General features: G+C 40.7%; 1 protein-coding gene across 2 annotated transcripts in view; it reads left to right on the top strand.

Annotated features, from left to right (window-relative positions):
• LOC103365241 (synaptojanin-1-like) overlaps window positions 1-13,735 on the top strand; it is a 29,765-nt gene that overhangs the window by 11,939 nt on the left and 4,091 nt on the right. Inside the window, exons 13-29 of one of the 2 annotated variants that reach the window (XM_008292634.1) lie at window positions 1,170-1,335; window positions 1,753-1,776; window positions 2,430-2,621; window positions 3,890-3,974; window positions 4,335-4,475; window positions 4,565-4,757; window positions 4,843-5,001; window positions 6,005-6,161; window positions 6,443-6,569; window positions 6,770-6,982; window positions 7,070-7,148; window positions 7,377-7,542; window positions 7,700-7,882; window positions 8,244-8,372; window positions 11,420-11,469; window positions 11,586-11,775; window positions 12,318-12,658. In XM_008292634.1, coding sequence (XP_008290856.1) covers window positions 1,170-1,335; window positions 1,753-1,776; window positions 2,430-2,621; window positions 3,890-3,974; window positions 4,335-4,475; window positions 4,565-4,757; window positions 4,843-5,001; window positions 6,005-6,161; window positions 6,443-6,569; window positions 6,770-6,982; window positions 7,070-7,148; window positions 7,377-7,542; window positions 7,700-7,882; window positions 8,244-8,372; window positions 11,420-11,469; window positions 11,586-11,775; window positions 12,318-12,658 — 2,595 coding nt within the window. The remainder of the gene's footprint in view (window positions 1-1,169; window positions 1,336-1,752; window positions 1,777-2,429; window positions 2,622-3,889; window positions 3,975-4,334; window positions 4,476-4,564; window positions 4,758-4,842; window positions 5,002-6,004; window positions 6,162-6,442; window positions 6,570-6,769; window positions 6,983-7,069; window positions 7,149-7,376; window positions 7,543-7,699; window positions 7,883-8,243; window positions 8,373-11,419; window positions 11,470-11,585; window positions 11,776-12,317; window positions 12,659-13,735) is intronic. The other variant, XM_008292635.1, reaches the window with a different exon arrangement.

Below are 13,735 nucleotides of genomic sequence, written 5' to 3'. Positions count from 1 at the left end.
AAAATGTGATAAAATCATTTAGATATTGAGGTTTTGCTCTCTTACAGAAAACATTTCTGCAAATTCTTTTGTTATTTTTTATATAATCCTCTTACAGTTTAACAGTGAGGCTTACAAAGGTTTAAAGTTTCTCACAAGCGTTGACCCTCACAACCTACTATTGCCTGTTGGATGACCAGTTCCTTATAGATCAGGCATGCTCACAGCAGCCTAGTATATGAGGTTATGGACAGGAAAAGATAAAAAAGTGGCACAGATGCTCCTACTGTACACTGAAGCCTGAAGCCCTCTGCTTAATGTCGACAAAATTAAATTTACTTTAATACTAAACCATAAATTGTACATTTTAACAACAATATATTGACAACTTATGCATTGTGCATGCAGTGACAGAGTTCTGCATGACCAGTTGGTCCTGTGTGTGTGTGTGTAGAACTGTGTGCTTCTGTTTCTTAACTCTTGTGTGCTATTTCTTTCGGCTGTCCTCTGGACCTCTCTACCTGTGTGGTAAGTTAGAGCGCCAGTTGATGTTGTTATAGCTGTGGGTCTATTTCCGGTGCATTGTTGATTTCAGTGTCTGTGGGTTCAGTAAGGATGATGATGGAGGATGGGATAGGTGGGAGTCGGTTTGTTTTTTGTTTTTTTTTTCCTTCTTTTTTTTGTTTTTTTAAAAATAAAATCTGGTTTTGTTTCCCTTGGGGTATCCCTGCAATGCATACTGTCTTGAAGGCTCCATGGAGATCTCACTACTGATCTGCAAAAATATATTTGTAAAGAAAACAAAGAAAAAATAGCGATTGATTAGGTGATAATTTTCTTACCATACTATCAGTTGTGATTGTTGCCTAAATTACCAGCCAGATTCTGTTGTCTTTGTTGAAAACTGGAGGAAGAAATCAGTCCAGATTATTGCCACGTGGCCACAAATCAAACCGTGCTGCACATCAATCACTGACATTTTGAATTTGCACCTTGTCAAGCAAATTTGATCGTTCTCTGCCAGTTCATAAATCTGTATCAACTGGATCTCTCTGAAGCGTTTCTTTGCTTCTCTTCATTTGCTGGAGTGGGAAGTACAGACTTTCTGTCGCACCAAGTAAAACTAATACTATGGGAGGTGTTTTTTCTAATTGTTTTTAATTGTGTTTGCATGTCTGTCTTTATTGTAGGCGGGAAAGCTAAAAGATGGAGCTCGGTCTGTGACACGGACCATCCAAAACAACTTCTTCGACAGCTCAAAGCAAGAAGCTATAGACATCCTGAGGCTGGGCTCTACACTCAACAGTGATCTGGCAGACAAAGCTCGGGCCTTGCTCACTACTTCCAGTCTTTATGGTAATTCATTAGAATATGGGCAAAATACGTATTATTTTAATGAATAAAAACGTCTTGTTTGAAATATTCTCGTGAATTGTTTAACTGAAGTTTTACGCCATATTACAAATTAAATGTTTTATATTTCTTAATTGTAATTTTGAGAATGTGACTTTGTTTTTGCTCGGTTAGTGGAAAGCAGTTTGAATATTTTGATGAGTTTGGACATGTGTCTGTTGTAGCCAGAAGCTACATTGCACAATACAAGGGTTTGCCTGCCCTTTGTCTGTAAAGCAGGGAGAGTAATCTCCGTGTGTCAGCTCGCTGTCCCAGTTAGATTAATACTGACCGACTGCTCTGCTAGCATTATCTGTTAAAGCACTGGTTAACCCTCCCTTCTCTCCCTTCTCTCCTCCCTGCTCGTGCACACAATCTTAGTCACTGAGCCTGTCTTACAATCAGGTATAGTAACTGACAGACTGCCACCAGTGGATGGATTTTGTCCTCCCCTGTCACATAGTTGTCCTATCATTTGTGTTTGCTACTCATTATTTTGCATTCATTTACAACCCAATGTTGGTAGTGGTTTAATCCACTGTCTATTGCAGATAATCAGGCTCGTTAAAAGAGGATACCTCGAAGGGTTCATTTGCAGTAACAGTCATCTCTGTTTTGATTTGTTTTCCTAATGCACCCCAGGCAACATTAGTCAATCTGGTGTCAAGTTGTTTTGTACTCTCGTGAAATCATAGTTTATTCATTTGAAGAATGGCTTTTATCTGTAGTTGCAAATGAAGTCTCCATTGGAATTTATAAAATATTTTTTCATCCAATGAAGTTGAATTTTCCAGACAATAATGAACCACTACCAAGGTTGATTATGTGAATGTTACCTGTATTTCAGCAAGAGTTCTGAATTACATCTTTTCTCCCATGCCCCATGTTTTAGAACACTGTCGTGGACTTCCTCTGTTGTATTTGGATACTATCCCATTGGTTTTGTTGGTTGTGATTAGTTCTTCCTTACTTTTGTTTTGTTCCCCTGTATGCCACCCTCCATACATGTACCCACTAAACTGTTTTGCACTCTAATCCTACTCTTCTCACCTCTTCAGCCTCCCCAAGAGTATTGCTGGGAATGTGTCAGAATTACCATAAATACACAAGGCCCAAGCAGATCCGGGTTTGTGTCGGCACCTGGAATGTTAACGGGGGTAAACAGTTCCGCAGCATTGCTTTCCGTAACCAGACACTCAACGACTGGCTGTTGGATGCCCCAAAGAAGGCCGGCCATCCCGAGTTTCAGGGTATGTTGATATTTACAACTCTGTATTTGTTGTCTTTGGAAAACAAAATTAAGACAACACCTCAAGGCTCGTCATATAACACATTATATCTCATTTGTTTAATCACTACAACCATTTTATGTTTGAAAATACCCTGTTGTGGTTGAACAGGGCTTATGTGCTTGGCTGTGCCTGACTCTTGTTGTCAGTGATGGAACAGTCTGCTGGTTGCCTCACTGTAATGATTAGGCTTTAGAAAGTTACTCCCAAGTGTAGCAATCATCTCCTCTATCTGTTGGGAAGGAACCAAGTGAGTGTATTACCCAAAATGCCAAAAATGTCAGGCATTGGAAGTTTGAAGTTTGCGGGTGTCTGTGAAATTCTGGAGAGAAAGAAGAGTACAAAAGCCCTTCATTCTTCTATCGTAACTACTATTCAGATGTTACTTGAGGTCTAGAGAGCTAAGTCATTAACCACAGTTGACATTGCTCATACTGAGCATTTGTTAGGGGGATTTGTTAAGAACTGTGAACAAAGGTAAAACAATGAGAAAAGAATGATGGAGAAAAAAGAATCTGAGTCATAAAAGATGGAATAGGTGATCTTAAGGAACGATGGAGGTATTTTACTGTCTTATTTTACAGCTAAAATTATACTAATAATGTCATATTGAGGGCTGCAAGGTGGATCGGTGGTTAGCACTGTTGCCTTGCAGGTAGAAGGTCGCCGGTTCGCGTCCCGGTGAGGACACCTGGGGTCTTTTTGCATGGAGCTTGTTCTCCCTGTGCAGCGTGGGTTCCCTCCGGGTTCTCTGGCTTCCTCTCACACTGTCCAAAAACATGTTGAGGTTAATTGGTGATTCTACATTGTCCGTAGGTGTGAATGTGAGTGTGCCTGTTTGTCTGTCTCTAGGTGTGATAGACTGGTGACCTGTCCAGAGTGTCCACTGCCTTTGCCCTAAGTCAGCTGGGATAGGCTCCAGCCCCCTAGTGAGGATTAAGGGCTGTATAGATAATGGATGGATGTCATATTAAATCAAATTGCTGCAGTTCATACAGTAATAGTGCATAGTGCAGTGCTATGCTAACCCACAGTTTATTGGCCAAAAGTGGAAAAAATGTGGGTGGCTAGAAAAACTATGTATATATTTTTATTTTATTTTATTTTTTTTAAAATTAAAATTAAATTTTTATATTCCTCACAAACTCCACTGATATAATGTAATAGATTATTTAGTCAGTCATACTGAACATAAATGTAAAAATGTGATTTTTCCTCTTTCTTTACAGACACCAAAGCCAACCCCATAGATATCTTTGCAATCGGATTTGAGGAAATGGTTGAACTGAATGCTGGCAACATTGTCAGTGCCAGGTATGTGTGTAAGATTTCAACCTAAGATAAGACTTTTGTCACACAAAAGACTTAGAAAAGATCGCAAAGGTGTATCACTGGTGGCCTATAGGAAGTGTGGTATTTCCCTGTACTTCATACAACCCAATCTGAGAACCGAGATCTGTATGGTGTCTTACTTTCAGAAATGAACTGAATATTTAAATGCATTGATCGCATTAAATCAGGCACAAAATAATGGTGAGCATGGATTTGCAAAATTAATCTGCATTTCCAAGTTAACATTTGGAAACAAAACATGATAAAAAATCACTGTGACTCACTTTATTTCTTGTGTTTTTTGTTTCTGTGCTGTAACACAACTTTCTGTTCTTGTCTCAGCACTACTAACCAGAAACTGTGGGCAGCTGAGCTCCAAAAAAACATCTCCCGGGACCACAAGTATGTGCTACTTGCTTCAGAGCAGCTGGTGGGAGTGTGTCTGTTTGTCTTCATCCGCCCACAGCATGCACCATTCATCAGGTATGACCTGCACAGATTCTTAGTAGAAATGTTATCATAACTATGGGTGCGTGGTAACAGACGTCATCTTGTCACTCATTGTATTCTAGAGATGTAGCTGTAGATACCGTAAAAACCGGAATGGGTGGAGCCACAGGTAATAAAGGAGGCGTGGCCATCCGTCTGCTGTTCCACACCACCAGCATCTGCTTCGTCTGCTCCCACTTTGCTGCCGGCCAATCGCAGGTCAAGGAGAGGAACGACGACTACAGCGAGATCACACGCAGACTCAGCTTCCCCATGGTAATAACCATAACATTAACAAAGCAGTTGCAAAACACTCTGTTGTGTAAGTTGCTTGACTAAAAGCATCTATCTTCTCCTCCAGGGTCGTCTGCTGTACTCACATGACTACGTGTTCTGGTGTGGAGACTTTAACTATCGAATCAGCCTCCCCAATGAGGAAGTGAAAGAGCTCATCAAACAACAAAGCTGGGATGCCCTGACAGCTGGGGACCAGTTATTGGACCAGAAGAATGCTGGTTTGGTATGACCTACAATACCATGCATAATTACATTGTTGGTAACTGTTCAAGAGGTTCTTCACAACAGAAAATCGTTTATTTTGATGCAAGAAATAAACCAATAGGGGGTTGATTTTTTTTTTATGTCTGGAGAAACACTGCAGAAATATACTCCTCAAAAACTGACACAATATATTAGACTTTTAATGATAAGAGCAATCTTGAAAAACCCTGAAAAGTTATGGAACTTGAAAACTCTGGTTACCAGATTTTGGAAAAACCTGAATTGCTCAAAGATTGTGGAAAAATCATGGGAAATGTTTGATCATGCACATAGCAGACATAGACACATTTTTCTGACTAGTTGCCGTGGACTGTGGCCATATAGTTGCTGCAAAGATGTACAGTGATGCTGACTTGTTCAAAGACTTGTGCATGCCTCCTTTGCCACCTAACAAAAGTTATTTTCAGATGCTGCTTACTGTACAGCCTTTTTCAGCAGTGTTTTTGTTTATTCCAGTTGTCAACAAATGTGGCCTGGTATTTATTTATTTTTTAAAATCAGACTATTTTATTTGTAAAGTGGAAGTTACACAATATGAGAACAATACCACAACAATATTCTATTTATACTGCATATGGCAAATCTATGCAAAACATTCAGATTTATTTTCACTGCGATGAACTGTGTTCCACTGTTATGTTGCCATCATACCAAACCTACACTTCAATGAGAAGAAGAGAACTTTGAGTGAGCTGTATCTAATTTATATATTGATCACATAATGTGACCTCATCTTCACAACCCACTGCCGCTATGTTATTGATAAAGTACGTTGCACACTCCTTTATATAAATGTTGATAAATAAATCCATCAAAATATTTTGTTTTCCAAAGTTTGTACATATACATAGAGACCATAGAAGATTCAGTCATGAGAAGCTTGTTTATAATCATGTAAATCCACGAACTAAAATGTTTACGAACTGTTTGACTATAGTATTCTCTTAAAATGTCTTCCACAGGTCTTCAGAGGTTTTATTGAGGGAAAGTTGGATTTCGCCCCAACCTACAAGTATGACCTCTTCTCAGAAGATTATGACACCAGTGAGAAGTGCCGCACACCAGCCTGGACTGACCGCATACTTTGGAAGAGGAGAAAGTGGAACTTTGACAAAACAGGTTAGATGCAAAGCCCCTACATAAATCTTACTCCAAAATAACCCCCTTTCTTCTGATCTCAGATCTCTTACTTTAAGAAATCATGGCAGCATTCTATATTTAAATATGTTTTAGGTGTGGAATTTAGGTTTAGTGGGTTTGGAGGTTTGTGCTGCTGCTATCCTACTTACCTTCTTTTGTTCTATAATGGTAAATGTATGACAGAATAAAAATGTCTAAAGCATAAGAGTGCTGAATTCACATGTCTGTTTCTGTGCACGTTTGTGTGTTTTTTTTTACAGCTGAGGAGATGAATGTAGTAGGAGCAGCTTCTACATCTGTGGAGAATGAGGACGATCCAGACAATCCCTGGAGCCCTGGCACTTTAAAGTACTACGGCAGAGCAGAGCTGAAGACCTCAGATCACAGGTAATTAACCAGCTATATCTATGAGTAAGTGAACAAATGGCATTACAGATTCAAATTTGTGATGTAAAACCATCTGATCACATAGATTACAAATGTGCTGTAGCAGTAGTAAAAAGAAAACAACAAACATGTGGTGTCTCTTTTTAATAAAGCACCACTTTCATCAAAGGTCACTTGCCTTCCTTGATGTGTGTCTCTAGGCCTGTGGTGGCAATAATGGATGTAGACATCCTGGAGGTCGACCCGGAGGCCCGTCACCAAGTCTACAAAGATGTCATTGCCCTGCAGGGGCCTCCAGACGGTACCATCCTGGTGTCACTCTGCACCTCCGGCCCTGATGACTACTTTGATGATCCACTCATAGACGAGCTGTTGGACAAGTTTGCTAATTTTGGAGAGGTCATCCTCATCAGGTTAGCCTGACATCCTAACAGACAAAGACATAAATGTTATTTACCTTCAGCAGTCAGTCTGCATTGACAGTGTCCTTGTTTTTGCAGGTTTGTTGAGGAGAAAATGTGGGTGACCTTCCTTGAGGGTTACTCTGCCCTGGCTGCACTGTCTCTCAGCGCTTCCACTGTAAGTCATTACTGATTATATAAATTGCTTTAAAACTAAGTCCTAACATGAGTAATTTAAAATGTGCCTCCATCTCTGTCCTCGATCTCATTTGAATCCCCCCCTTGCCACAATTCAGGATGTGTCTGAAACACAAACATCAGTTTTGCAATATTTCTTTTTCTGGTTGCATACTTTGTATCCAACTTCTACTTCTGTCTTGTCTATGTTGTGTGTTTTACATTGTAGGTCCTTGGCAAGATGATTGACATCCGTCTGAAGAGTCCAGGCTGGATCAAGAGTCTGGAGGAGGAGATGAGTGTGGAGAGGATCTGTGGAAGCATTCCTACATCAGCCAGCTCCACCCTGCTTGCCGAAGACACGGACATGGGTGACGACGATTACGATATGGAAGGTGAGGATTGGCAACCAAGAAACCCTAAGCCTTATCCTCAAAAATGTGGATTGTAAATGTAGTTTTCATTTTGTTTTTGACTGCAAATGATATAAGACGGGCTGTAGAATTTATTGTTTCCAAGCAAGAACTCACTCCCTCTTATCTCCTGTACTAGGTGATGTAGACGAGGAGGTGGAGGAGATTCTTCCCCAGCATCTGCAGCCTGGAGCAGGCTCTGGCCCAGGATCCTCCCCTCTCCCTTCTCCCCGCGGTAGTCCCTGTCCCTCCCCTACCCATGGAGAACCTGCTGCCCCCAGCAGGCCTGGTCGTGCACCACAACCTTCCCGACCATCACAAGGTAAACACAATATACAGTGCAGCTTTGGAGACATATTTTGTAGTGCAATAATAAAATGTGTGCAGGGTAAAACTGCATCATAAGTCTGTATGTGACCAAGTTATGGGATGGCACAGTCTGACACAGAGGTGTTTCAGATTTAGATACATGTTTTAACAGTGTGTTTTGTCAAAGAAAACGTTTACATTTAGGACTCAAAGTCATGCGCTTTCCATCGTATACATTTCAGGAAATGGCACAAAAAGTGCATGTTCTCAGTGGGAAGTCACACTGTTTCCAAAAATAATTGGAAGAATGGTCACATGAATCACTCCCTTTTCATAAATACATTTGCCCTATCTTATATATTTCTCCCTTCCAGGACCACCTGTTGATTTCCAGCCTGGTGCCCCCACAGCTCAAGGCATGGAGCCAAAACGCCCGCCTCCCCCTCGTCCTAACGCGCCCCCAGCTAGACCCGCACCACCTCAACGTCCACCACCACCTTCAGGTACAGTACCATTCCTAATCTTTTTGACTAAAGCCTGATTTTTTTTTTTTAGCAAGAGCCTGTAACCTTGGTTAGCGAAATGAAATCCTACATTGGAAGTTTGGATATTTAATTTTTCAGCATGGTGCAATATGAGATATTTTAGGCAGGTGTTAACATTTTCACCTTTATCCCATTGTTTTGCCTCATCCATGAAGGAGGCATGAGCCCTCTACCAGTTAGAAAGGACTCTGCAGGTAAAGTAATTGCTGTGGAACGATGTGCTTATGTGCTTACATTGCTGAAGCATTTGGTCTAGCGGCTGCTATTTTCCATTTGAGCTACACGTAGAGAAGCACAATAGATTAGTGCTGCCTCAGTGACCTGTTACAAAGTCTTTGTGTTGTATTCAAATGTTCATTTCAGTTCAATCAATGTGCTATAACTCACAAAATGTCCATAACACATCATTAATGCCAATAATGTCCCACTATAGTTTTACATAAAAGGGTTAGTGCCAGATCATAACACTACAGCTTTTCTGTGGGATGAGGGTTTTCTGATTGGAAGAAATGCCTGAAGTTCTCATGTAAACTGTTTCTTCCTGGATGCAAAGCTACAATGGCTCTGCAAAGTATATTTAATTCATAGCTTTGCTGTCATAGAGATGTGCTTGAGCATGTCCAACCGGACTTCGGACTTCATGTATGACTACTAACAGTTTATTGGAGTATTTCAGACTTTTGACTTTACATTGTACAGCCAGCCCACCAATTTTTCTTTTTCTCATTGCGCTCCCTTCAGCCCAGCAGGCATTTTCTTTGGGTAGTGGCATTGCCACAAGGCATAGAACACTGAAGAGTTTATTGTATTACACTTTAACTATTTGTTTCACTGAAACATCAGTATAATCTAAAGCCTCTCCTACACATGACTAAATGTACACATAACTGGATGGTATGAGGGCTTAGCTTCAGTTTTTAGACGAATTAGATTAAGTTTGCATTTGTGAGGTTTAGGAATTGAAAAGTGGTGAATGACTACTTAGGTCATTCAATATACGGTGCTGATTGTGCCTCATACAAGTACTCCCCATAGTATGTGATTTTGGTTGGTATAAATTTGTATTTGGTAATATAGAACTATCCTTCCTTTGTGTTTTCCTTGTGAGTACTATGAAAATATTGTTAAGTTTTCTTAGACATTGTTGCTTGTATTTAAATTAATTCAATGTGGATGTAACTGGTAGGCCATGTATTTTTTTATGTTGTAGCACCAACACTGCAGCTAAATGTTTTATTTTTAATCTATTGTTTTTTTTATGTTTTCTGCTGTACCTTACTTTGAAAATATTATGTCCCTTCTTTGGCTTTAAGACTTTGGCCCATGCCCCAGCCCACTGCTTGGTAGGAGAGGCAGTGAAGGTAACTGGCCAGGAGCTGTGTTATTACATGTCATCTGATCCCTGTAGTCTCAATACTGGGTCATCAATGTTATTGATGCTTTTTTATCACTGGTGGTTTACCTTTGACAAATTCTGCTTTCCTATTAGCCCTTTTAGTCTTGTGCCTGTGTGTGCGAAAAAGATGTGTTTGGTAGCCTGTTGCAAAGAATATTTAGCTTATTTAAATGCAGAATAAGGAAGGAATGCTGTGCCACTGGACACAAATTGTCTTTTCTTGAAAGAAAACTATCTTTTTTTCCTTTACGTGTAATATTGAGTGATAGTTGACTGCATATACTACTTTTATTTTACCATGTTAGTGTGAAGTGTCTCTTCCTCAGGGAGACTACAGTATAAAATTTTGGGGGTTTCTGAAAGTAAATATTATAACTTGTGAAAAAGGGAGAACATAAAAAAATAAGGCTACTTTGATCAGTCAGTATAACCAGCACAGATATTGCAAGTGTGCACCTTATCATTGTGGACTCGTACTGGCCTGGTCATTATAGTCTTTTCATAACGAGGGAGATAATGTGATTTAAAGGAAAATCTCTTTGGTCCCGACTTAAAAGGGTCTTTAAGTCTACTTGACTACAGTAATCCATTATGATTAGTGGAGGAAATCCTTCTCAGGCAGGTAGATGGTCAGATCATCTCGTGCTTCTCTGCTTTGCTGCATTATTGCCATCATATGCTTTTCCCAGTGCTTCTCGTGAAGTGTCGTCATTGGGAGCACCTGCTTCCTGTGACTAGTATGCCACTCTGTGTATAACAGTAATGTGGTTTGGTTTCCTTTGTGCTGCAAAGGACCAAAAAGCCCTGCTCTTCCTCGACCAGATTCCCCTGCAGGTGAGTGCCACAAAGCATGACGTAGTCTCACTTGGCATTAATGTACCAAATGAAGACAAATGATTGTTAGTCAGTTATGTAGGTTTGTGTTTGTTCCATGAAAGTCAATCTTTGTGTGGAGTTTCCTTCTCCTTGTGATGTGGTGGTGAGATTATCCCTCTGTTTACTATAATCATGACACAAAATATGCCTGTCCTAGGGTGGAAGGTAGGGTTTGGTTGCGCAGCTTATTGATGACTTGACCTGTCTGCACCTCACCTATTTGTATGGTGTCTGTGGTTAGCTGAATCCCTCTGTCACAGTAAGGGTGTGTGTGGTAAGCAGGGTTGACTTACGTTTGGTGACTGTACAGTGAAGTATTACACAGAAGCAGACATCTAAGTGGCGTGGGAAAATGTTCGCAGGCTCTGAGAGGGGCTCAAAGAGAGAATAGTGAAAGAAGAGGAGTATGCTTGCTGTGTGGTAAGCAGTTGGCTCACAGAACAAGGCCTTGCCTCTCTTCTAGACCTCCTGCAGCTCAGGAATGACTGAGTCATCATTAATAATGAAGTCAGCCATGGGGAATTTGTTCTGTCATAGGTTGGGGTGGGTTGGCAGTGTACTCGTTTGGGATTTAGTACAGTAAGCTGAAGTTGTAATTTCATCTGCTTGAACCTCATCTTAAATGCTCCTGCTGTTTCTTACATCTCTACCGATAGGGCGCAGCCATCGTGATGAATATTTAATAGTACCAAATTTGTCTTAAACAGTTGTGTGCCTGGCTTGTCTCTTTCAGGTCGAGGCCAGGCAGCCGGAGCTCCTGGACCTGGCGGTGTTTCCAGACCAGTGAGTTTAAAATGCATCATTTATACACAGAAGTTATTATTTCACAGTTGTATTTTATTTTTATTTTTTTACCCAACCTCTTAATTGCAATTCTCTATTCATTCTTCATCTTCCAGAATATTCCTCCTCGAGCTGGAGTGATCAGTATGCCCCCTCAGGCTCGCCCACCACCTCCCGCTCACCCTGGAGCACCCAGGCCCATCCCAGAGGTGCATCCTGGGGCCCCTCGGCCGATTCCAGACACCCACCCCGGTGCCCCACGACCTGTGCCCAGTGGCCAAGTCAAACCAACAGACCTGCCTCTGGGTAAAAAAAAAAAGTTTTCATGGAATGCAGTACACCATTATAATAGAGTTATATGATATAATATTACTAAAGGGAGATATGAAGCTTTTTGTAAATTTCTCTGTTCTTGTTTTTGTCTTTATTCAGTAGGTACAGAGAGTAAATGTGGTACAGAGAGCACAAGAATGACATTCAGTCAGGCTAGGAGTCCTGCAGCTTTTTGGGAATTATTTTCATCTATGTGCTGTTATGACTTCAGAAGTCTGTGTTATCCATCAAAGTCCAAGTTCTCAAACTTGTAGTGAACATATTTGTTGATGTTCAGTCATTTGTTGTCTACATGTATGTTTTAGAATAAAGTTTGAAGAGGTATAAATGTATTCGAAAAGCTGATGTGTTGCGTAATTAAGAACAAAATCAATAAAATCCAGTTACTATTGTTTGTTTCAGTAGCTGAGGCTAATTTGAGGGGCCATGAAATCATGAACAGATATAGGCCTAGAAAATATACAAGCTTGTAAATCTTTAAACATAGAATTTAAGCATTCTTTTTCTTCTTTCAGGTCCCCCTCCCTTAGGTCCTCCACCCTCAGGACCTCCTCCTGCAGGCCCTCCTGCTGGGAAACCCCAGGTTTCATCACCCATGCAGCCACCCATGCAGCCTCAGCCAGCTGCCCCTTCATCTCAGTCTCAACTCCCACCACCGATGCAGCCCACACTTCCAGCTCCTCTCCAGCCACAGCAAGCTCCTAAAGCAGCGGCTTCCCCCGCTGTTGCTGCTGCCGCCGCCGCCCCTTCTGGGCCTCAACAGGGTCTAGCCTCGCCTAAACCCCCACCACGTTCCCGCTCCTCTCATGCTCTGCCGCCTGATGCTGCCAAGTCTGATACAGCCCCAGCTGCACAGGTTGGTGCCAACTTCCTTTTCATTAAATTGTCGGAACTTCAGTTACTGAACAAAGAACACTAACATAATTATTGGTTGAGTGTACTGAGATTTTCTCTGCTTGCACTGCATTAAGATGTGCTCAACAGATTTTTGTTTAAATTCTGCTGATTAGACAAGATGTTGCAGCACTTAATCATGACAGATGTAGGAGGTGGAGACTGCAACAATAGGGAAAAAAGCCTCTTTTTCTTCTTGTTTGTCTCACATTAGATGCGCTTAGTTGTCTTTGTTATTCTTCCTGCTTTTGTCTCTCTGATACATTTGTTTCTTTCTCACAAGCTGGAGAAGCCCTCAGGGTGACAGGTACTTGATATTAAACCACTTTTTTTTGTCTCATCCTCCATAGCACAACAATCCTCTACTCTGATTTTTATTATGTCTCATACATTACACACAGTAACCTCCTCCTCTTATTTTGTAATTGATTGTATTACCTTTCACATCAAGTTATTTTACCCTGGATATTTTTAGTCAATTGCAAGGCCTTGCATTTTTTGTTTTAGCCTCATAAAATGGATTATTATTTATTTTCACTTCTATTCTTTCGTCAACATATCAAACCATAAATGACCTGAAAATATGGATAAAAATGCAATGTTGTATTTTTTGGGCCATTTCCCTTCACTTGTCCTTTCATATGGGCTCGCTGTGCTTCTGGTGTTGACAGTGAGCACATATGCAATGACCTCATCATTTGATTTTACTTTTTTTTTTTTTCATTCATTTGTATTAGATATAGTGTGGTTGTATGTGGACTGTGATACATACACACGTTGCCAGCAGTAGTCAGTTTCGTAAATAAACAGAATCGTGTCTCTAAATGATTAAAGGTACCCAGTGGAGGGCAGTAATGTAAATGGGCAGTGTATGCAAGCCATAAAGAGAGAAATAGCAACATCTACAATATTTGGATCAACGGCCATACATGTTTAATGAGCTGCTAGCTAGGACTGCATGTCACTTGTCAGTTGTTATAAAGAGTGAAACACCTCAAAGATTGTCCATTTTTATCAAATTAAAGGGCGGCGAAAAAGG

This window comes from Stegastes partitus, unplaced genomic scaffold (assembly GCF_000690725.1).
Source record: "Stegastes partitus isolate 25-593 unplaced genomic scaffold, Stegastes_partitus-1.0.2 Scaffold822, whole genome shotgun sequence".
NCBI lineage: Eukaryota > Metazoa > Chordata > Actinopteri > Pomacentridae > Stegastes > Stegastes partitus.
Note: the sequence above shows the minus strand (reverse complement) of the source record. Positions and strands in the feature narration are given on the sequence as shown.